This window comes from Anopheles ziemanni, chromosome 3 (genome assembly GCF_943734765.1).
Source record: "Anopheles ziemanni chromosome 3, idAnoZiCoDA_A2_x.2, whole genome shotgun sequence".
Classification (NCBI taxonomy): Eukaryota; Metazoa; Arthropoda; class Insecta; order Diptera; family Culicidae; genus Anopheles; species Anopheles ziemanni.
The window spans coordinates 10,668,414-10,693,745 of record NC_080706.1 but is presented as its reverse complement, the minus strand read 5'-3'; the positions used below and the strand labels follow the sequence as shown (position 1 = coordinate 10,693,745).

At 46.9% G+C, this 25,332-nt stretch overlaps 1 protein-coding gene across 1 annotated transcript in view; it reads right to left on the bottom strand.

Moving 5' to 3' along the window:
* LOC131284043 (mucin-2) overlaps positions 1 to 25,332 on the bottom strand; it is a 101,334-nt gene that overhangs the window by 10,918 nt on the left and 65,084 nt on the right. The window contains exon 2 of the mRNA XM_058312897.1: positions 13,251 to 13,406. Within this exon, the coding sequence (XP_058168880.1) occupies positions 13,251 to 13,406 (156 nt within the window). The remainder of the gene's footprint in view (positions 1 to 13,250; positions 13,407 to 25,332) is intronic.

Genomic DNA, 25,332 nt, shown 5'->3' with positions numbered 1-25,332 from the left:
CGTGCCGAGTAGTTGAAGGACGGATTATAGGGAGGCGAAGGAAAGCGAAAAAAAAGCAAACACACATGAGGCGAAGGTATAAAAAAGGGCGCCCAACGGGGAACCCGTGCTTACCGAACCGGTTCGGTACCTTCCTACCGTGGACAGTAGTATTACACACCGGTGACAAGTGGAGTGAAGCAGATTAGCCGATTGATTAAAACGTTTCAATCTGCATAAATTTACACCTCATTATGTCGGCGCGCCGGCAAGGGCGGGTGGCCGGTAGTCGCGGCCGTAAATCGGGCCTCATTTGGTACGGCGATAAGTGTGACAAGGTGTTTAGATAATGAAAGGAAATGCGCCGAGGCGTTAATCCACCAGCGGGAGCCCGGTTGTCCAGGATCCGGTTGTTTGGATTGGGAGTGAGCTTGATGGAGAGATTAGAATAATTGAACTGTCTCCCGTACCGCACACTCGCCGGAAACGCGGTGTATGTGTGTTTGTATACGTTGGTAATAATCCGACGAAAAACAACCAAAACACCTCACACACCTCGCCTTTCCGCGGTTCAAGTGGCTCGTTTTAATTTTGATACGCTTTTCGGTACTTGGAAACTCTCTCCCCTTTATTTTTTGTTGTTTTGTTGATGAAATGAAATACATGCAAAACGCGCGACGAACAATACGGCACGCAGCGGTGTATAGAATGGGCGCCGCGAAATAGCCCAGACCCTCGCCGGGACCGGAAAAGTAAGTGGGCCTCTCCCGCAAGTGGTGGAAAATTCGCCTTGTCCCTATTCGAAGGTGCGAACGCATGAAATTGAATTTTCCACTTGGGTTGCGTGCAAAGAGGGAACAGGAAGAAAAGGACCTGCGCCTACACGTGAGTGCTTGTGTGCGTGAGTGTGTATGTGTGCGACAATTGTTGCTTGAACACAGGGAGCCAAAGTACTTTTCCGAGCTTGGGTGAACGGGAGATTTTATTTTTCCCTTCTGGCTGTGGCTTGTGCTGGTTTCCTGCGATTAGAATTGTCGAAAATCTTCTCATGCGGGGAGGCTTTGGAAAAGGGACGAGAAGAAAACACGGAACAATCACCAAAGCCACTTAATCGACCGGCGTGCGGATGTGTGTGAGTGTGTCGAAATATGCCGCTCGGATGGAGATTGCATTATAGGAAATTACTTTCTTAGGTGGTTCACGTTATCATATCGCTTATTGCAAATTCGGTGAGCTCTTTTCTGTCCTCTACGTGGGCTTTCCGGCACGAGCTCGAAGCTCGATCGGAGGGGAAAATGTTGGAAAAAGTTTTAATTTGTACGCGCTTCCGGAAGTCATTCCGCGGAGCAAGGGGAACGGATAAGTGGCCGACCGCGGATTTTCCTTTAGCCAATCGTGGCCGGAAACCGAACAGATTGAAATAAACATTCGTTTTCATTTTGTCGTGTGTGTGTGTGTTTGCGTGTTTGTACATCGTTGAAATAAATAAGGTGCACTTGTTCCGATTCTAGCCGTGCACACAACCTTCACTTTCGGCTGTGAAAGTCGTTCTGGAAATCGGTGCCAGTGCTGGCTGGAAAATGCGGTACGTGTAATTCGATTGTATCGTACCCGCTTTTCTATACAATTTTCACAAACTGTGCATTGTCCTTGTATTTTATCATCGAAAAAAGGGTCTTCCAGGAACGTCGTGAGCTAACGTTTTACTTGTTTGAAGAAGGCACGCGTTGTCGTGGAAATAAGGAGAACGTTTTTCAGTGAAAACTTCAACCATTTTTTTGACGCACAAAAATGTTCAAACGAGTTTACGGTTTGACTTGTCTCTGGGAAATGAAATACTCGACTCACGCAGCCAAACGGAACCGAACGGAAACGTACTTTAAATAACAAAAAACGCAAGGAAACGTATTCATAATCTCTTGGGGAATCGTTTGAAGGTAGGGAAAAACCCGACGCGAAAATGACTTTTGCCAAACCTCTCATAATTTGCGTACAACAGCTAAAAAACTGTGCCCAAACTCTTCTAACGCATCGTCAAGTAAAACCATGGAGCACTTCCAGAAACAAGCGGAAAAGGAAGGGGAAGAAAAAGGGTGCGAGTTGAGAAAAATTAAATAAATAAAGATGTTTCATCGCGAAAACATCGCACCCACTCGGGAGCCGTCTTTGCGCATCTGTCAAAAAAGTTTCCCGCGGGCTGCAAAACAGGCAACCATTTCTCACCCAGCATTAAATCATAACTCTCGTCTGCCTAAAAAGCTGTACGCTTATTGCTGGCTTACCGAACCGGATCACCCCCGGCGGGTCGCGCATTGCTTTGAATTCCCCGCGCCCTACCGGAAGGAACGGCGCAGTCCCGTCTGCCATGCTCGGGTTGGTGTAATTTTCGAGCCCTTCCGGCCACCGTCGTCGCGGTTGGCTCCGCTTGCGACGACTTCCGGTGGGTTAAGGGGCCAGACGATGGGAGACAAAGTTGTCATGAAACTTGTAATCCGTTCCCGAGCCACGAGCATCCCGGGTTGCAAATTGTTTTCGGGAGTCTGCCATCCACCCGCTTTAGGCCTCGTTGCACTTTTGGCAGCATGCTTGCATTTCGAAGCAGAATAGAAAATGATTTAGACGCGATGTTCCGTGATAAGCAAGTGAATTTGTCACAGTGCAACGGTGCCGCAAATTCAATGTTTTTCTTGAAATGTATCTGTACCTTTTTCAGCTGTTTCTTAAGCCACACGGGAAGGAGAGATTTATACAGCTCGTAATGAAATATAAACATTTTTCTGTTTGAATCGATCGTGGCAGTTCAGTGGACGATAAATTACGTTGTGAATCTTGATTGCAAAGTGTTTTTCCAACAGAATAATTTCTGCATAGATTAAATGTTAAAAATATTACACTTGAAGTGGTGAGTAAAAAAATTGATAAGCTTTGCAGATTCATAAAAATAGTTGCAACCAAATGTTATAATGTAAATTATCTTAACGATCATTATCATCTCTTCTTGATTACCGGTATAAAAGCAGCAGGAAGTGCTAATTCCGTTCAGTTACAAGCAGGATTAGGACAACTTAGGATCAGAAAGATTATAATAAGAGAAAGATGTAAAAACTAGTAAGATTCGCCTAAGCCGTTCTTAAGCTATCAGCAGCTATGAAGGGAAGTTTGGTTCTCCAAGCGCCATCATACCAAATGAATAAACACTTTTTGCTGCTTTTATTCTGCTGGCTAAGACTACTTGATCAGTGAGATAACTGTCATGGCAACAGATTACTAAGATTTCAATAAAATGTGCTTGGTGCTGAGATATTTTTATTCGTTTCATGTTAGAGTTCAAACAATTGTTCCAATTCTTGTAATTCGGATAATGGGAAATAAAATGTCTTGTACTATGTTAAATTACTGATTTAGTAACGCTTGAGTTCAGGCTCGTGCCATTTGACGTACATTGGGTTGCAGATTATATGAAGACTTAATCTTTCGTTCACGCTTGTTACACTCAATCAAAACTAGGCATTGAAAAACACTATAGGATGACGAACTATGGCACGGTTTGCCTGTTCGTAGCTTAGTACTGTCGTCTCGTCCTTGAACCTTCGCTGTCGCGAACTGCTTCACCTAATCCGTATCCTTGCTCACGAGCAGCGACAGTAATGGAGATTATGATTATTAATTTCTTGCCATCCCACCATCGAGGCTGGCAAAGAAAGGATACGGTGGTTCCGCGTGCGTTGTGGATCGTTTCCTCACTACAGCGGGAGTGTATTTTGCGGGCGAGTGTTTTCCACCCTTATCACTTGCCCTCGCTAGAGGTGTTCTCGGCTCCCGGTGCACGGTTGGTTGCGATAGGACCTTGCCGGGTTGCAGTGAACATCTCGTGTGGTTTCTCCAACCCACCGGGACTGTTTATAGCAACGGGTGGCTAGAAGCCGACTAACAACTAGCTCACCGCTCACCGCACACATCCCGCGCGCCATGCACATGTACATTAAGCCTCTACCGCCGCCGGCGTTCCGTCCGGCGCGACCGAGCGAATAAATTATTAAATCTGATTATTTATAATTGTAGGATATTATTTATTAGCCCCGGTATCGTGTGACTGGCGCAGATTTATTCGCCGCCCGACGGTCCGCCCCGGCTGGACGCCCCGGAACTGGAACTGGTGGGTGTCCGGTGCGGGGTGTGAAAAGTGCGGCGGAAAATGTACAGGTTCACCTCGCTGTCCGAGGCCGCGGTTAACGCCGTGCTCCGGGACGGATCATCCAAGAATGCCTTCTCGCCTGGCCTCTTGGAAACTGGTTCTAGTGGAGGCACCAGAAAACAACGACCGGCACATCGTAGCAGCGGGCTGCTAGAAGTCTGCTGCAACGCGTCCACCGATGCGTCGATGCTGAGTCCCGATCAGCTTCTCAAAGTGAGAATAATTTTCCAACGGTGGTTTGTTTTCCCACCCGAATGGCGTGTATGTGTTCGCGGTGTTAGAATTATGGCGCGGAAGTACCAGCGTGCAGTCGGATCACTCGCCGAACGACTCCACGCTGGGAAATGGGCCCAAGCTCAAACCCGCTTTTCCGCTTCCCGCTTCCTACCCTCCACACTGACCCTGATTCGGACGGGATTTGGTGGCCATGCAAGTGCAAAATGCATTACAATACATTTTAACGCTCGCGCGGCCAAACAGTAACTATAACCCGCTTCCACCACTCTCTCTTCCGCTCTCCCATCCCGTTTGGAGGCTCTTCCGATGGGGATGGTGATTTATGGCCTGTTTGCGCTGGCCAGCGAAATGGTATTTTGATCCGTAAATGTGAATAATAAATCAGCATCGGCACTGATAGATAGATCGATGGCGAGATAGATGGCGGACCGTGGCCGAGATCGATCGGATGGCTGACCGCGAACCCACCCGTGTACCGGCGGTTGCGAGCGTGTTCAAATAGGGGGTTTCCCCCCTCCCCGCGCCCCAACCAGGGAAGCGGCGTTTGTGAGCTTGAGTGATGCCGCCGTTTGATGCGTTTTAATTCGGTAGATTGCACATGCAGACGTGCGGGCCGTGCCATTGAGGCTGGTGCTTTAAAAGTCATTAAAAGTGTCAGTAAAATGTTGAAAAATAATAAATTGTCACGTGCAAATCAATTGCACGTAAATTTATCGGAGGCTTAAAGGAAAAACAAATTGTTCAACAATGAGTACGCAAAGGATTATTAAACAAAGATTTTTTTGGTAGTAGCATAGAAACATTAAACACGACCATCTCAATCACCAACATCTAAAGACACTAAATGCTTCGGATAATCGAACAGAGGTGATTTGTTTGCCAGTTTTGGGTTGGGGATAAGTTTCGTTCGCACCTACCGGATACAAATTGTTTGGCTCACCCGAGGAGTTTTGAAAGATGGTTTCTTACAACTAACTATTATTACAAAAGTTTACTGCTGCCGGAATCGGGAACTTGTTTTTCAATGGAAACAAAACCCCACAAAAAATCTAAAATTGGCTTTTCTTCAAACTTGTAGAGGAAGAAAACGCAAACAAAAAAATACAAACACCGATGTATGAGCGAAGAGGCTCTGGATAAGAGCGAAATAACCCAAACCAATTTCCCCGTCAAACTTTACCAGAAGCCAACAAACGCCATTCATCTTTTCCGCCAGCATGGCTCGGTGTTCGTTTTTTCGGCGCAAAAGAATCGTGCAAGCATTTGAATTATGTCGTACAAACACGGCAGCACAAGAATAGAAAGTTGCCATTTTCCGATTGGGTGGGTTGGCGTTGGTGAAGAAGAAAAGGTGCCCCGCGGGCGGGCGGGCGGGCGGGCACCATAAAAGTACAAACCTTTTGCCATCGCCGTTTGTTCGTGCGATTTTGATTGCGCAACAACGGGGAAGGAAAAAATTTCCCGCTGGTGGTGGTAATGAAAAACTTTCCAGCCAGACCCTTTTCCCTCTAGGATTGCCCTTTGTGGAGTGGGCACCGGGGGCGGGTTTTTTGGGGTTTAAGGAACGCCCATAAATATTATCGGTTATAATTCATCGCCGTTGTCACATTTCGTTCAATTTTGTCATTTTTCGCCACTTTAACCCGCACCAGAGGTTGCTGGAAACTTCCGCCCGGCAGTGAGAAACTCTTTCGACAGGTGGAAAGGCGGGTGTGCTCCCCCGGATGCGGGAGTTGGGGTGGAAATTCTGAACCCTTAATTGCTTCCATGCGCGACAGCTGCCGACGATTTTCGCTCGCCTGCAACTTTTGACACCCGCACAAGAGATAGGGCACACATACACACACGCACAAACTTACCTATCACCCACATGCCGGCATGTGGAGTCAAGTGTAACGATTAGATGGAGTGAAGTGGTGTGCAAGTAAGTGCTTGGTCGGGAGGGGGCAAAATAAAAAGCGAACCCTTTGCCCCCCCCCCCCCCTCCCTCCACCCTTGTTCGCCCTTCGAAGGTTTGGCAAACGTCAAAAACGAAACAATGGAGGACACATTCTTGCCGAACACAATTCGATCCTCTTTCGGCGATTCCGTGGAACTCTTTTGTCTGGAAAAACCCGGAGAAAGGGACCGAAGAAAGGGGCTGTTGGGTGCCGTTTGGGTAAGGGGTTTTTGTGTGCAAACTGGGCAATATTTAGTAGAGCATCCTCGACGAAAAAGTTTCCCCAACCCTGGCAGGGATAGTGTAAGAACTCTGAGGGCGAAGTCATTCGGCGCTTTGTGAGGTTAGGTTTAGTTTTGTAAGGTTACTATCCAACGCCGCAGCACCCCGTTTGCTGGCGTTTAATGGCTTAATCAACCTGCTCGGTTAATCTCGGACCGCTTCGCCACCCCCGAAACCCACCCTCAGCAGCTGGGTGCAAGGGACGCGATAAGATTGACACCTGAAGCGATGATCCGGAGCCATTATCGTTAATGTGTACGGCTTCGTCGCCTTTCTCCGGCGCAACGTCGTTAAAGTCAAATTGAAAGGCTTCGGCTTGGAAAGGTTGGGGATTAGCTTCGGGTGGAAAATTATCGACGCACGCGGAATGCGACCTTGGGTGGTGCAGGTGCGAACCATAAAACCGCCCCCTCCTCCACTACCCCGAAAAGGAAAGTCTCCGACGACGACGACGAGGGCGTTAGACATTGGAATGGACAGATGTGAGATAAAGGTCGGGAAAAATTGGGTACTCGTGGAGCGAAAGCGCGAGCCGCCCTTTGAAATGGCTGGCTTCTTCCATCCGCCGGCCCCGAGGTCGACAATGGCTGGGATTAATGTAATCGTAATAACAGTTACAATGATAATAAACTCCAAAGCGCCACAACCCGCTCCCGTGGTCCCTGGTTCGTGGTTTGAGGTTGTTTTGTCGAGCTCGAACTCGAAAGGGGGAGGACCTCGGTTCGTGTGGCTAAATGGTTGATAAAGGTCGAGGAAGCCGTCCTTTTTGCAGCTTCCAGCCTCTGCGTTTGGGCCGCAACGCACAACGGCAGCCGTGCCGATAATGATAATGATCATCGTTTCGAAATTATACCCTCAATTGGACCGGTGGAGTGGACTATTATTATAACCGCAGAGACCTAGGAGTTTCATGTACATGTAGTTAAAAGAAAACAGCATGAATCCCCCTCTCCCCTGTCTCGCTGTTGCCGAGGTGTTGTTATCAGAACCGAGCCCGTGCGGTTGCTGGCCGTGAAAGTGTGGACGAAGGTGTGTGATTTTTCACTTCATTCGTGTCGTCTTTTTAATTTTCACTCAGTTAAACTGATCGCCGCTGACGTTTGATGGTGGGTTTGGCGAGTGATCCCGTCCTTCCTGTCTTGGCGGCGTGTGTCTTTTGTCTCTACGAACAGGCAAACAGGTCTTCCGCGCAAGCAAGGTGAGTTAGCAGGTCTAAATCATAAGGGAATGGGGGGTTAAGACCGCACCGGCGGAGCATGCGAAGGAAAGAAAGAAGACCAACACCGACGCGATTGCGGTTAATTGGGAAATTGATATCCGCGTGGTGTGTCTCGCCCTCGACCGAGGATCGACGGCCGCCAGGACATCGTGCTACGATCGTATTACGGTTAATTTAGCTTTCATTTGTTTACTCGCCACTAATTGACGGAACGGGCTCATCATGATTATGGAGTCCAGTTATTATCAACAGCGAACGGCGCAGGATATCATGGTTGCGGGAGGATTAGTGCATGCGAAATGATAATAATAAGCAGGATCGTTTCAATTTTCCTATCCGCTTGTGTGGGGTCGAGTAAACATGGGGTTGTTCTGTTTATGCTCTGGACGGGGTCTTGAGCGGATAATTTATGCTCCAGTGACAGGGAAGTGAAGGTAAAGATTAAAGGCATGGGAAGATTGGTAAAATGGAGTTAGGCAAGATGCAGAGAAGAAACTTTTTTATTTCTATAGACGAAGGGACGTAAATTCTTGAACGATTCTTGAAATTGTTTGTAAATGAAATGTTTCTCCCGATGTCAACAAGTAGAAGTAGTAATTGTTCAGTATAAGCAATTGAAGTATAAACCTCATAGTCAATTTTACGACTAGTGAGCTATTTGTTGAAAATTCGCTGAAATTGTTCGATCTGCAGTGAACAAACCAGCGTAGGAAGTGAAATACTCCGAAGCGAACGGTAAACGAAGCGTAATCGCTAGTGCAATCGTAAATGCTGGTAGTCTCTGTATCGTCGATATTTGGGCCAAGCGTAATCTGTGCTTTGTTTATGTTTTGTAATTTGGTATAAGTTGTAGCACTTGTTCGAAGCTACTGCTATTATTTTGTCCTTTATTATTGGAAATACAAAAACTGCGCTAAATAACCATAGAATTTCGATATTGGTTTGTTTGTTTACGTTTTGACAAGTTCTTTTTGACAGATTGAGCCGCAAAATTACACGATTACGCTAGCGATTACGCTTCCGTTTCCCTTGATCCCGACATTTGATGATATTTATGTGAAATTGAGGAAAAAAATAGGTGGTCAGTTGAACCGTACTTCATGCCAGGAGGAATTCAGAAGAAAGTCTTGGAACTACATCCGCTGTCCATCGGCAAAGACTGTTCGTAAACGCATCGTAACGCACCGTTCCATTGCAGGAGTCCTCCGTACCGTCGGAAAACGGATGCGTTCAGTGGTGAAATCTCTCTCTTTCATCTTTCATGGGAACGCATTTTCCGCCTCCGGCCAGGATGGCAGGAAGTGCACAGACTCAAAGTAAAGTGCCTGACGCATACTATTGCATCCGTTTTCAAAAACATTTCATTCAAGGCCCATGGGCACCGATGTTGTAGAGTGCTTCGAGAGAGATTGTGTTTCGATGTCCGAGCATACCGAGTCTCCATCGATCTGTCTCCTTGGACTAATTGTATTGCCATCACCATCGTCATCATCATCATCATCATCATCGATACTTAATCGCGTACCATTGCCTCCTTCGTCCTAGACTGACCTCGCCGTTTTGTGTTGTTGTGACGCAATCTAGCTTGCGGTTCTGATTCTGGTCCATCCTCCAGAACTCCTCCCTTATCCGGGTTGCGTCCCCTCGGTCCCGGGTTCACCTTCCCGACGTCGACTTCATTAATGGACTGGTTTGACAGAAGTCATTTCTTGCTGCGCTCGCTGAGCAAACATTCCATCCCGGTCCTGTTTTCCCTTCCCCCTTTCCACGGGAGGTGCAACGACCTCAGACGCAACAACGTTGTTGCATGCGACAAATGTGCACTGGAATGGCGGATCCCTCTCCGTAGGCCTCCTGCAGTTTCTCCAAGACTCTATTCCACACGCACACCGGGATGCCTCTCGCTAGTGTATCGTTATGAGCAATTGCATTTGCATAAAACCGCAATAAATATCGGTTTTAATTGCCCTGCCAAGATGGTGACGGTGTTGGGCCATTTCTCCGCCGCTTGTAAGAGCGACCGAGTGCATTAAGCGTCGAGCAGCTGAAGTGAATGATATCCTCCGTGGGCATCCTGGGTCGGATACTGCAATCGGGCAACGTAAACCCGCCAGGATCACAAGGACGGATGAAATTCGATCCGTACGGGTTCGTGCTGAGCTCGGGCTCGCGTTTCCCATCCGGAGCTCAAACTCCGTATCCTATTCCCTTGTACTTTCCCACCCAGAACGGGCCAGTCTGGGAGTGTGTGGGTTGGAGAAATGGATAAATATTATTCCACAAATAAACACGATCATCAATCACGCACGGCTCCGTTGATGGTGGCCGTTGCTGCGGCCAAGGAGTAGTCAGTTCCTGCTCAACCATTTTTTTCCACCACTTCGTAATTTTCCGGTTTTCCCGCTTTTCTATGCCCCTTCTATGCGCGCGTTTGCTTTTTTCTTCCTTCGAAAGTAAAACATTTTCCATGCGACGATAGATTTTTGAACGAACGCAGGCTGAACCGGTAACGTTTGTTTATTTTCACTCTCATCAGTCGTTCCATTGACTCATAATATTTTCCCATCATGCGAGGCAAAAAACGGAGGCCACCCCATCGCGGAAGTCGTCCCATTCGAAACGAAAACAAATCCTGCGAATGAGGCCCGTGTGGGCCAACACACTTGGAGCCGCACAAGAGTGAAACAATAGGCGCGCTCCCTTGGGTGCATGTAACGGCGTTGGGAGGGCATGGAAATGGAGGTGGGTTTAATGTATTGGAAAAAAAGAATTCCAATCCACCCATCGTGCGTGTCCATTTGCGCAAAAGCTGGCCTCGAGGAAAATGGGAAAATGTGAGAGGGCGTGCGTGTGTGTGTGTGTGACTTTCGACTGTAGTGTGTACTCAATCGATTCGTTCGGTAGGATGGAAGATGTTCGGTGGACCGAGGGCGGTCGATTTGAATCTAAAATGGATTCTGCAACACAGATGCAATTTTCAATCGGTTCAAATCGATCGCTGAAGTGCCAACGGAAATAATGGTTCGAGCGGGTTGCGCTGGGAATGGTCACTGGAACGTCAGGGAAAAATGGCACCATGGGGTGTGTGTGTGTGCGCAAGTGGGTTTGACGTGGTGTCATCACATCGTCAGTTGATGGAGAGTGCATAAAGTTCAGTCAAAGGAGGAGGGAAAATGCACAAATAAAGTCGGGCACACCGAAATGGAACGTCCAATGTCACTTCGCTACCGGAACGGGGTTTGGGGCGGGCAGCTGACAAATAAAAATATCAATTTTTATATGGACCCTGTGTCCGTTCGGTCCGGTTGCGAATGGCATCACCTTGCCTACCATGCACCTACATTATGCGATTCGGACGGGTTTAGGACAGCCATCACGGACCCGTTGTTCCATTTTCCCACCGAGCGAGATGGAGCGTAAGTCCTTTCAGTGTTTTCGAAACGCAATGGATGAACCCTCGTTCCAGCAATTCCATAACCCCCAACGCCCGCCTATGCCGCAGCCGTGAAGATTGTCGTATTGGCAAACCTATACCACGGGTTGACGTTCGGGTCACATTGCCGATCGGTATCTTTCTCGACCCGACGTCGACGCCGCCAGTGGTGGCTGCGTTTGACAGGAGAACAGGTTTTCCCGGGCATCGGCTGGATTACATTCCGGTATTGCAGCATTTTTGACAGGTTAATTATGGCGTCTTTTACCCTTCCGATCCCGCCCGTACGTGCACCAGCACTAATCCTTGCACGATACACTAAGAATGGTGTATTGTTTTCTTGCGGTTTTGCGTTTGCAGTTTGCTCAATACAACAAGTGAATAGGAAAAAGAAGCAAAAATGGGACAGGTTGCGTATGTCTAATTACCGGTGTGTCACGTCCCAGAGTAGGCAGTTTTTGATAAAGAAACTAGTTTTGATGGTTTCAACAGATTTGTTTGGTTTAAGGGAAGGAGGAAAATTAACTGCTAATCGAAAACGTTTCTTCTACTCAATTTAAAATAGTTTGGAAAACGATGGTAAAGTAATTAAAAGGAAAAAAATATTAAAAATTCTAACTACCTTTATTTTAAAAAGTTACTAGCAATCTTTGTTTGAATTCGTTTCATAGTTTGTTTATTTTGAACTAGCTGGAGACGTAATAAAACAAGCTTTTATATTTAAGTTGCATACTTTGAAGATTAAGTGTTCGCTAGAATAATAAATGGCCCCTGGTGAATATCCTTTGTCCATCTAAATCAGCTTGAGCTCATATTAGTGATGCCATTTGCGATCGTAACGTCATCCTGTAAGCTGCAGCTATTTGTAAAAAGTGTTACGGGATGAAATGTGGATGACTTTTTCAATTGTCACGAGCTTTTTTTCTAAACTTTTGTCACACTATCTCTTTTATTTGGTTCATCAACACTTCATGATGCTTAAGTGAACCGAAGGCGTCGGGTATGACTTCCTCCGCCTGACTTGACACTCGCTGGTTATGTTTTGCGCTTATTTGCTTGTTCTTCTTGCAAATGACGATGCGGCGTGAAGTGCGGTCGTACCTCGTCGCCATTCTTCACCCGCAACCCTTTAGCTTCCACGGCGGTTGTCACTTTACGCGTCACGTGCAGAGCTTCGTCCTCCCTTGGGGACTGCTGAGGGCCCGACAAGTGATAAATAGCCCCGAGTGAGTGAGCCAGATGGAAAAATAAAGAAAACATGTCTTGCGCCGGCTGGTTGCAGGTTGCTGAACCGTCGCCGCCTGCCCGCCCTCCTGCCCCCCGTTGTGCCAGGAAGGGAAAATAATCATCTTACGCTGGCTACCGTGTGCGGGGCAAAAAAGTGTGGCCTCGCTCAAGGTCGTCGCCGCCGTCGGACATATCTTCTGGTGCTGTCTCATCTTCTGCCTCATGCCCGTCTGCTCGTGTCTCCACCGCGCTCCTCGGCATCGAGGAGGTGTCGGGCCGGATGATAATTGACATAACGGAGTACCCACGTTTGTACAATTGCCGCAACCCGTCTGCGGCAATGCTGAAGTACAAGCAGCGCGAACGGTTTTTATATGGAGGATGAAACCTTCTCTCCAAAACATGGCCCAGACAGTCGTTTTGCATACGGGCATTTTTAATGAAATGTTTGTTTTGAAGCGAAACGGAAAATCTCTCATTACATAAGTTGATAGCCTTGATCAGATGTTTCCGATTGTTTTTCGCATGTTTTGCGCTGCTTTAAAACCTCAGTTTTTTATTTCATTTGTTATCGATGTAAACTTTAAAAGTTTGCAATTGATTTCACTATTTTTAGTTTACTTCTTGAACATAGATCCTTTTATGAAAATTAACGACGACTTTCTATATTGTTAGAATTGTTTTGCGCATGTTTTGGTTTGTACAAGCAACAAAAATGTATAATTTTTTCAAGTGTTACCTTGTGTCGTTGTCGCCAGTGCTGCCATCGTCATCAGCAGCAGAGCCACGGACCGGAAGGTCCGCCCGTCCGCCGCCATTTTGTCCGTACCGCCGTTCACCTTCGGCTTCCGTAAGGCCAGCACCTGTCTCGGGCTGGTACGAAGTAGAGGTCTATCTGTAATAAGAGGAAAAGCGATGGAAAATTGTTAATTTACGTTATTCGTGGTGCAGCATCCTAGTTTTAATCCTGATTGTACAAATCACTGCGCAACCATGGTTAGCAGCATTTTTTCCCCCAACTGTGAGTCAACTGGCCGCTTGTTTTCATTAGCTTCCATTACAGGATAATAAAATTAGCAATTTATCCACTCATCAACGAGCGCACGACAGCGTCCGACCGTTTGCGAGCATGTTTGTGGTTTGCGGAATGAATTATTACCCGGTGGGAGTACAAATGAAATAAATAAAATAAAACACAACTCAGCTTTACATCGGACGGTGAAAACTGGTGATCCGGTTTGTGATGGAATTGCTATCCGCCACAAATGCATGTCGTTTTTCCCCGAGCGTAATGAGAAGCTAATTAAATGTCATTTGAATATGGATCTCCACTTCTCCTCCCGCAGCATTTCCTCCCGACGCTCGCAGAGTTTTTTTTTTCCTGCGGCCTCCCACGACATTCCGGGCAGACGCGCGTTAGCTCCGGCACACGGGTTTGGTTGTGCATAGACAAGAAACAACAGAGAACGGGAATGCAAGAAATTGAAAAAAAAGAATGCTGACTCAGGAAGCTGCAGTTAATTGCATTGCACTTGCAGAGTGCGGCAGCATCCATGCTCAATAGCGATGTTGGAAGCGAAAGCTTCAAATAGAAAAAATGAAAAAATACTCCAACACCATGCCGGATCCTTAAAGGATGCGTCAATGTCAGGATATGGTTGCGGTTGGATGAAAACGAAAAACAACAGCAAGAAAAAAATGGAAACCAGGGCTCGAGGGGAAATTAATGGCATCATGAATCGGGAGAGCCGTGTGGTGGTGAGGAGGTGGCGGCGAGTAGATTAAAAAAAGCATAAATTAGAAGCAATTATTTTTTATGATTACAGCGCAAAATTACCATCCTTCTCGTTAATAATGTATCATCATTCTTCGCACTGGCGAGAAAACTGGTGGTGGAAAACGGGACCCCGGAAAAGAAGCAGTGGCTACGAGAAAGGAAGGGAGGGGGGGGGGGGGAAAGAAGGAAGATACGGCAGAAGGATGGCAGCATCCAGCACTGGTATCAGTGTTTTTTTTGATGTTCCCAGCGAGCCACAAGATAAGATTCTGGGTGCTTTTTACACATGTTTATAGATTTTTCTTCATTCTCTTCGTTTTATTGCCGATGATCCTTCGGGGTGTGGGGGGCGAGGGGAAAGGATTCTAGGAATAGCGAGACAACGGTTGTGGGAGCAAAATGGGGTTGAGGAAAAATCACCAAAAAGATACACGATCCGCCAAAGGGATTTTTTCTTCTATAATTTTCCGAGCACTCCCGAGTTAGTTAATTAATAGAATCAGTATTTTTCGCTCGTCAGGCTCATTTTTATAATCTCTTTTTTCTCTTTCTCGCTCTGGATTCTGGACGTAGTGTCTTATTTCGTTGAGGGCTTCCTGATCCCCTGTCCGCCTTGTCCGGCTAGCTGGTGGGCACCAATTAAAAACAAACCCCATTGGCAGAACGTATTCGGACCGAGCGTTTGACGGTGGAAAACATCGCAACCGGACCGGGGAAATAATGAGAAATTTTTCATCCCTTCTCTGTCCCCACGTTCCGGGGTTGGATTGTTGGTTTTTTTCATCCCCTTCACTAGCATTCTGGTTCTCTTAATTTACACCGCATCCTCCCCCACCTACCCGCAAAACTCCCTTTGACAGATGATAATTTTCTTGTGAACTGTCAAATTAATCTTTCCCCGCTCGTTATCATTTGCGCCGGTGTTTGTCTGTTGATGCTGGGCCCTGCACAACAACACTGCGAACCACCGTATCATGTGTCTCGAACGAACCCGAACCCGATCGCGGGTGGTAAAATGAAGTTAGCAAAAGGAATTACGGAAAGGAAAATAATTAGAACGATGCTTGTCTCGGTACATTTAATTTATCCGGACCGCCTGTGATGTGACGCTCGCTGGAAAACTAGATAGAGTCGTCAGACTGTCATACCGTGAGGGTTACAGCATGATAAAATTTGCACACCTGTCAAGTGTGGGGCTGTGGAAAGAATGGAAAATTGCTCCTTTGACCGAGTGCATTGTGGAAATAAATCATAAATTGCAGCAGCAATTCCTCGCATCGACAAGATCAATTTACCGCCAAACCATAACGCGCAGGTTTTCCTCCGAAGCGGTCTTATTGATGGTTGGTATTTATTTTCCGTTCGGTTGTGGCTCAGTTCATCGACTGCGTGGAATGTTCGGGCAATGCCAGAGGGTGGCCACGCCGAAGAAATCGAATAGATGTCTGGTGCATTAATAATCGTTCACGACGGTCAGCGATTCGCGGCGATGAGGATGGAACCCCAGGCGATGGCAGTAAAGCATACTGTTTTACGCACACCGTTTCCTTTCGTAGGACGGACGGTGTTTTATGAACAACGCAAACACGGGGCATGAGGGTTATTAAAGTAGTAGCATAAAATTACGCAGTTGTAAGGAGCAGGGAAGCAGAAGTGGTTCATAAAACCGAGTAACTGCAGGCGTTTAAGTACAGATGTGATTTATTGGAAAAGTTGTTGGAAATTGCAACAATTGTATTAAACATAAAAGCGTCATTCAAGTAGAACAAACAACAACATAATTGTAAGACAAAAGATAGAACCATTGCTTCAAAATACCAAACATAATTTATCATAATTACACCAATGACAAATGATAGTTCGGAGGATAATCGGAAAATGATTTTAATGCAGGCATCAATCATTTCCATCAACCCAGGAAATCTATTTGCCGTGTGTTTAGTGCATTATTATTTGTCAATGTTTATCCGCGTGATGATCCGGTATCCAGCAGCGTTTTGTACTACAACCAACCGTCGCCAAGTTAAATAAATTGTTGCTGTTTTCCCTCGAAGTGTTTTTTTTTCGGTCCGCAATTGAAGGAAGATTGAACGATGGTTGGACAGAGGAATGTGTAACATGCCATGTTTAGATAATGATTACGCTCGCCGCACCGATTGCTTCATTTGTCGATTCGCGTGCAGCTGCAGAGCAAACATTTTTCATCCTCATACTCTTGGTTTCCGCCGGCGCATCCATCGCGTATTGCTTACCGAACGCCGAAGGAAACTTGTCCGAGCGCTTGCTCCGCTAATCGTTTGACAAACCGCTGGCATCGGTGGCTTCTGCAGATGCACAATCCGGTAGCTCCTGATTTGCGACGCGAGACTACGTTCTTTCAGCAGAACGACGACGACGGTAATGATGATGATGATGATTGTCATCGTTAAGTGTCAGATGTCTTACGCTCGGGGAGGCGAGAGCCCGGAATCAAACCCGTTCATCCCGAACCCGTGCCGTTTGTGTTCAATAAACCGATGGCTTTGGGTTTGGTTTGTGGAAAAAGGAAAAACGGCCCTCCCGCAAATTCCTTTCACTGGTGGCCTGAGCCCCAGTCCAGTCCAGCCCCGCCCGGGGCTTGGGGTCGTTCAACCTTGGCAGCATCTTGAGGCATTTGCTATTGAAATTAAAAGTAACGAGCCGATGCGGTTTGCGATCGTGGCCTCCGTCGGCGGAATCGCGGAAACCCGGTAAACCTGTTGCGATACGGACCTTGGTGGTGCTGGGTGGTGCTAGTTACATAAGCATTCCTCAGTCGGTCCTCTCTCTTCCTCTTGCACTACCCGGTCAACGCCTGTGACGTGGAAATGGTGGCGTAAATCATGCAACATTCTCATTACAGCCAGATCTGCAGCAGTACACCCGAAGGGTCCGATCTTGGGCTTCAGACATCGCGTCGGATTGGTTATGCTGCTCCGAGGCGGAGACTATCGATCGAAGGAACCTTCTCGCTCAGCCCTCCCCGCTGCGGAGAAAACTGACATCACCGGTTCGTCGCTTATCGCGAACACTGGTAGGTCCGCACCATCGTCTCGAAACACCCGACTCGTACGCGCCCCCGTAGAAGGCAACCGGATTCCGGCACAAATTTATGCATGCTTCCGATGACAGCACTCCGATTCGTTCTGCGAGGGAAGCTGCCAGCGACGCTGCGTTGACTTGTCTGACATGGAACGGACACACTGCGGAACGGCCGGGGGTTCGCATAACTTCTGCGCCCGAGACTTGCCCACACGGTGTGCGGCAGGCTGTTGCGTTTCTGCATCTGCACCCAACTGCATCGCATTCTGAGGGCGCAGTCGGTGAACGGTACTCGGTGCCATTCCGCCGGCCCACTGGGCTTTTCGCGCAGGGACAGTGTTTTGATCGATGCCTCGCCGATCAATTAACAGGCTAATTAAAACCGACTGTCGGGTGTCATAATATTTGAAGGCTTGCTGATGGCATTCCGCTGGGAGTTTTGTTCGCTCGGTTTGCACTTGGGAGTTAATAAACGTTGACGTTTCAATAAGGGGTAATTTTGGGGTTTTTGGTTTGTTACGTTCGAAATGTTTTGAGTGTCGGGTGCATTTTTAACGTTAATTAAATGTGATGAGAAAAATAACAAATTCTTCCGTGTCACAACGCGTTTATTCGTCTCAATTGTTTTTTCTCTTCACAATACGCTATTTACTTCGATATAAAATGATTCGGCTTAGTGGTAAAACGATTCCTATTTTTAAACATATTCCATTTAATCCACTGTGTACTTAATAATATTTAAACATCCTTAGTTAAAATTAAAAACTCAACCAAAAGACTCTCTTCGCAGAGTACACATCGGGGTTAAGCTTCCACTTCAAAAGGATAATATGTTACTTTTCTGTGTTTGAACAACGTTATTCGCATAATGTTTTCACAAATCCTTCTCCCCTTAAGTGGCCTCCTCGCACCAGAACACTCCCCCAATCGCACACATCCCGTTCCGCATGAACAAATCATTGCTGTTTGGCAATCATTTTTCCATCCAGCTGCGACCGGAACTCGGCGTGCCAGGGGACGGTGGCAGCCGGCGGGTGGAACGACAGGGAAAATGCAGGAAAAAATGTTCCCCTTGTGGGCCCTTAACATGTGGGCGCTCGAGCTGGAAGCTGAATTGGTTTTGAATGAGCGGTGGGTATTAAATTAAGCGAGCTGATGAGATTTCGCAATAAACAACGTGTAGCAACCGTATTAGCGGCTCCGTTTTTTCTAAGGAGCCCTTTTTGGTGGGATAGAGGTGGGGGGCATTGCCCCCCGTACCCATACTCCATCCTTAAGTCTGCAACAGAGAAGGCCGGCGTTTTGTTGGGCGCCTGGAAATCTCTCCTGCCAACCGTTTTTCATCGAATCAACCATTCGGAAGGAATGCTGTGAATTTGGGGACGGGCCAGGCAACGGGGAACACGGTGGGTGAGAAAGGTCACAAGGAAATCCAACCCTCCTCCCCCGCTCCCCCCCACCCCACTGGCTGGCGGATGAACAAAAGCGGGTGAAAATAAAGTAAAATAAACCACAGCGATCGCTACAGCTAATTTATTTTTATTGCCCTTTTCTCCTCGGCTCCGATACTTGTTCGGATTGGGCCTTCTTCCGGATGGTCTGGATTGTTTGCCCGGCTGCGACCGGGCGAACGTTCGGGGTTTCGGGTGCCGAACTTAGCCAAATCTCCGAATTCCCCGGGGCGGCGTCTCGGGCGGCGTCAAAAACGTGGAGACTTATGGCTTGTGCGTGTTTTGGATCGCGCTCCGATTTTCTTGCCTTCACGCGCCAGGGAAAATCCTACCGCTGCTGGCTCGAATTCCTCCCTGCGGGCGAAGCGTAAGCCAAACGGAAGCACCAACGCGTCGCGCCGAGAAGCTCAATTTAAAATACTTAATTCTCTCGGAAACCTAAACAATGAAAATGGGAAACACGGGACGATGGAATAAAGGAAACCAAACACATAGCGCTTTATCGCGATAACGGACGAAGGTGGCAAAAATACGGCTCACCGTGCCGGAGGTGATTCTGGAAGGTAATCCACTAAAAATATTCCCTCACAAATATTTCAAGGAAAGTTCCACCTCAGCCGGTAGATGAATTGTGACAGATTTGTTTCTTCCCCATTTCTGTTGATTCCAGTTCACAAACAGAGTAGTGTTTCTTTTCCCGGATGCTCGAAAGTGATGGATAACGTTTGCAATAAAAAAGTAAATATTTAGTAAGGTGCACATTTTCCGTGATTCACCTTTGCCATGCGAAAAGCACGCTCCCGGGAAAGCTCTGATCTGTGCACGTGTGTGTGTGAGTGCGTGCGCTAGAATACTCGTTCAACAATGAAAACGAACGTAATAATAATGAGCTCGAGCGCCCTTTGCGAGTGCCGCGCTGAATCAACATGACAGTGACAGATGTCGTCAGGGGAGCGGGCAGATGAGATCGAAATCGATTTTCCACCGGTGTCGCGATTTTCCCATGCCCCGGGAACGGCAGATTGACGGCCAGTGGACGGCACGGCGATGAGTTTAATTTCACTGATCATAAATTTTATTTCATTCCATCTGCCGCCAGGAGCGTCCCCGGGAGAATGCGAGGGCGTTTCAGATTGCGATGATGATCCGTTTCCATGAGTTTGTTTTTGCTTTGCGCGACCATAAGACTCGAGTTGCACGGCCAGTTGGTTCTGTCTGATGATGATGGAAGGAATCGTCGAAGGAATAAATTCTCAGAGTCGTTCGTTGTTTCCTGCACTTCGTGGAGAAGAATTTTCTGCGAGGTGCTGAGAGGTCTGAGGGGGAATGCGCAGGTAGGTTTAGTGCAATTACTTCAAGAACGTTCCTTCCGTTGACGATCCCGGGTGCTCTATCCCTAGGACTGAAGGTAGGAAAAAAAATTAAATCTTTCCTATTTTTCCCTGGATGCGCAATCGAATGAAAAAATTTACAGAATTTTAAATTGAGTCACTCCTAAAATGGTACTGCCTTAAATGATACCCAGAACCGTGGCGGCATCGAAGCAAGCACGTCGATTTAATGAGCGACGGATACCCATTAGACGATTCATCCTTTCGGCGGCTGCTCGAACATCCGCGCCTGATCCTTGCTTTTACGATGGCAATCTACGGATGATGTTTCTTTACGACGAAGAACTAGCTCGACGAACTCGCTAGGTTTTTCCCTTCGGAGTCCGGTTTCGGCGCGACGTCCGAATCGGACTCTATTGAGCGTAAATGATGGGCCGCTCGGCTCGGGTAGAATGGCGAATGATTGATAATGATTGTTGAACCGGTTAGCAGCCCGCGGATTGCGATTTCCGTTTGACCTCTCCGTGCGGACGATCGGGAGTGTCCTTCAACTTCAACGTCGCAATGCGTATCGAGTTTAGGTTAGGATACGTTTTCGTTTTGTAGCAAAGTCTCACGCGAGGACATAGTACGTCATCTTGAGTCGTATGCGTGTTAATTATATTCGCAGTGTTTCCAAGTTAATTTAATGACATGCGTTAGACGGTGTTTCGCTAAAAATCTGTAAAATAGATTTTTTCACCCCAGCTGTTAAATACGGTGTGATTTAAGACGATAAAAATAGCCATTATTTTCAGTAACTTATTTCACGGTTTTGCATTTTGATACGGTGACATCAGATGCCCATAACAACAATTATGTTAGAAGACTTCACCTCATTAAGCCTAACAAAAATCCTTTAATTGAAATTTTATTTTTCTAACCAATTTTAACTACTTTAGCTAAACCACAAAGATGGAACATTGGGCAACCCTAAAGATTTCTGGTGAATCGTATTCAAAGTAATATCACGGGAAATGCATGGAAAGAAACTCATGAAAACATAATGTTTGGTACAACCCCATCGTTGGTTCTATTCGCAGCATCGTGTAGATTAAAGATGACCATGTTTTAACAAATACTTCTTTTGCAGTGTTTGAAGAAAACTAAGAATCTCAGACTCAGTTAAGTTAAGTCAGGTGTAAATTGTTTTCAGCATGTTCAAATCTCATAAACATTTTTTGAGGATTTGATGGAAAACTTGGAAAGTTGTATCGAGGAACTAAACTGGAATCTAAATACTTTCTTGATGGTATTTGAAAATTTAAACTAACATTTTTAAAGAAATTAAATTAGGTTAATATGCTGGAAAATGTATGTAGAATTAAAGATAAATTGGTTGCTCTTTTGTAAATAACATGTATCTAAAGTACTCTAGTAAATAAACATATTTGAAACACCACTAGTTTTATTTTGAGGTGTAGAGGTGATACGAAGAGTTTGTCACAATGTTGGAAAGTTACCGTTACTGTTTGAAAAAAAGCAATTTATGGGAGGACGCGATGGAATTGCGTGTCAAACTTAGCTCGCCCATTGCCGCGCCCTGTAATAATGCGACTCCGAATCAACCTGTCTGAATGAGGCGTCCAGGAAAAGGGCTTTGGGAGTGCGGTAGTCCGGAAGGTAAAATTTATTACCTATCCGTGTCACCGTCGATTATCTTAAATCAATTTCGCTGTTAATAATTTGTCGACAATTGTCTGCCTACACACACGCTGCGTGGACTGCAGCTGCGTTACACCGTCGAGGGGAAGAGGTTGGGGAGGGGGGGGGGGGTAAGTGCGAAGGGAGTGATTTAATTTCTATTTAATTTCACCCTTCGTTTATTAATAATCTACATTTGGCCCATAGAGCTGTTGGTCGGAAAATTTAAAAAAAGGAAACAAAATAAAACCCACAATTATTGCAAAAATTTGCTGTTTAATGGAGAAAATATGGACTCTCATGGTTCGTGCGTGTGTGTTCGCTAGCCGTGCGAACTTTAACGAGCTTTCAGCAATCCTGCCCTGGACTGGGCGTCTGTTGACGTATGCCTGTGTGTGTGTGTGTGATTGTGTTTCCGTTTCCGGTATCATTCGTGTCCAATTAACGGTATGAATGTCCGTCAATGGCCGATGGTTTCCGCTCGCGGATCAGCGGAAGCCGACCGTGTCCGTGGGTGTGTGTAGATTTAACGTATCGATTTTTCCGAATCCTTCCGGTCGGTTTGTGTCCTGATATGAGTGGCCATACGTTCGACCAAAACATTGCTCGCGCAGCGTTAGTGGTTGGAGGGTTTGCCCGTGCAAGCGTTAGAATCGGCTTACCGAAAACCCTTCGACCTTCCAAGGAGCAAGGGTGGGCGGAAACAAAAAAGAGAAACTCGTAGGGGAGAACCAGCGGGGATCGGTTTCGCAATCAAAGTGCGGCTCCGTAAACGTACCCTAATCACATTATAACACATCAATGCCATTACGCATTACCGCGCACTTCATCAAAGGCCGGGTCGGGTGTTGGTGTCGCGATGGAGGGCTAGCAATCCGGGCGTCCTGAAGCTGGACGGAGTGATTATTTTCTCCGAACACCGTCGGGTGCAGGCCGAGGACTCTCGCGGGACGCCTCATCCGATCCCGGGAAGAATCGACGGGCAATAATTACCGGCCATTGCCAGTCGTACGTCCGTGCGGTCGGCGAAGCCCCCATCATCAGTCGGTCACACCTCCGGACCAGGACGACGGGATCGGTCGGACAGGAGGCGAACTCATCGGCAGTAGCAGACTCATCGCCTCGTTCTCATCCCTTTTCGCGCGCCACCGAAGGGCGCACGCCGGTTGACGATGGCTTAGAGAAAAGTGCATCGATAATGCGAAAATGATTTGTTGTGCCCCGCACGCTGCGCTTCACTTCCCCGGCCCATTTAGTGGTGCGAGGAAGGACAAACACATCCACCTGGAGCGGAAGGTTGTATAATGATGTCCGCTTGTGCTCACACGAAGGGGACGATTGCCGATCGTCGGAAGCATCATTACCGGCATCGTTCCCATCATCATTTGCGCTTTGATCTCGCACGTTTGCCTTTCGAGTGGCTGACTGCCCAGCCACGGACCGAGTCCGAAGCTCGGCACTATATGTATCGTATGCAGATGTCGAATAAATGAGTACCGTCGTAACGGTACTAGCGCTCGGAAATCGAAACGTCACCAGGTTCCATCTTTGCTTCGAACGATCCAAACGTAGGCCGGCTGTGTGGACACGGTGCAAAAATTTACATATGATTCATGTAAATAAAATCCCACCCAAGCAAACGGTACGGTGTGGGGGAGGAGGATGGGGCGCCTGGTCCGAAAAGGTGATGACCACTCCGGTTGCTTTTGGACAAACCGGCATCTTGGAAACTGGTTTCTTCGTTCGGCTGTTTGATGGTTGGTCGCAATAAGAAAATAACATATCAACGCTTTACATGGGAGTGGATAGACAGGTGAGTGAGAGGGAGAGAGAGAAAGCCCTGGTCCAACCCGCACGAGACGTCACCGAGTTGTGAAAAGTGGTTTAACTTCACAACACCACCGATGACGTGCTTTAAAACGGTCACGAAGCGCGTTTTCGTACCGACGACCACAGAAACCTGATCGCCTTGATCCAGTGAACGAATGAACGACGAGATTTACACTCCTCGTGGGTCGTCGTGCCGTCAACGCGCAGCTTCGTTCGGTCCGGCATGGTTCAAGTTCAAGAGTGTTCGAAAATACACGCGCCCTCGGTCACCGATTCACGATCACCGTTGTCACGTAGCTTTTCGCTGGAGGATGTATTGCGCGATGAAATGTGTTTCTTCCGCAGCATCTTGTTGCACGGTCCAAAAGCGATCGATTTCCTTCCCCATTCCAGCCCCGCTGGGATGACGAAAACATTCTCGCGCTTGTTTATTCTGACAGTTTGTTCGCGAACACACGGCGTTCTTCTTTTACGAGACCCGGCTTTCGGGCGGAAGATTTATGTGCCTTATTGGTGTACATTCGGGCATTTTCTTGCCTTTCTATTTGAGATCAACTTTGTTTATAGGTTCGTTGACTGGCGGCCGGGCAGTGTTTGGCAGTTATGCAAACAGTTTAGACAATCTAACGAACCAAAACGGTTATATCTTAAGGTCAGTTTTCGACCCAGCTTCGCCTCAGGGGATTTGTATGTCGGACCATGTCCCGAGCGTGACTCAATTAATCTCGTTCTGAAAGGTGAGTCATTTGTGGGAGTCATCGTCCATCTTCTACATATGTACATGCAGATTTAAAACCTCAAAAGAATAAGATTCAATCGTTCAATGTGTTCCCACCAGTTTGTCTTCGCTGATAATTGCTTGGGGAATGATTGGTTGGTAGGAATCCATAGTTTTCGACTCAAAAACCTTTTCCTTACATTTTTAATTTTTAATCTCGCACTGTACAGTTTCGTAGAAGGATACGAAATCTCTTTTCCCGAGAACTGAAAGGTTAATGGTTCGCAAACCCACATCTTTTTCGTTGACGGTGATTTGTAAACGGTTGTGAAATTGAGGAGAGCAAAATGTATGTTTTTAATTCCACGAAGTAGTGGTTCGCCATTTTGTTTTGTAGACATTTTATGCAATGAGGGTAAAGTTGAAGCGTCACTTAAAATATTGTGTTTACTTTACCGGGTGAAACAAAAACCACTTCGATCGGGATCGAGAGGAATGGAATGCCTATTAATTCTGCCAATGGTTTCTTTATGCGCTGTTTAAGATTCTTTCCGCTCGTTGGATGTAAATAGCACCTGCAAAGGATAATGCGAATGCAAACAGTCATTTACATGCTAAATTGACCTAAATTGCAGTCACAATCGAAGCCCGCGACGGTCAACTGCACCGCAAAGTGCAGCCCAAGCACCGGCAGTTTTCCACTTCCATTAATTTACAAAGTAAATCTCCACGGCACCATTTACCGGGGGCCGTTTATCGTGATCACGAGCGTCGTTATCGGACGCAAGGCGCTGCGAACCTGGGAAGAGGAAGAGTAGAGAACGGTTAAGGAATCTCTTCATCCTTATTCGCGTTAATGATCGGCTATCGTTGGCATCAGACAAAGGCAACAACCGTTATCCGGGCGAGGCGAGAAAAAAACAGGGGTAAAATAAAGTCCGGAAGCTTTTAGCGCTAGGAAGCTGGAAGTT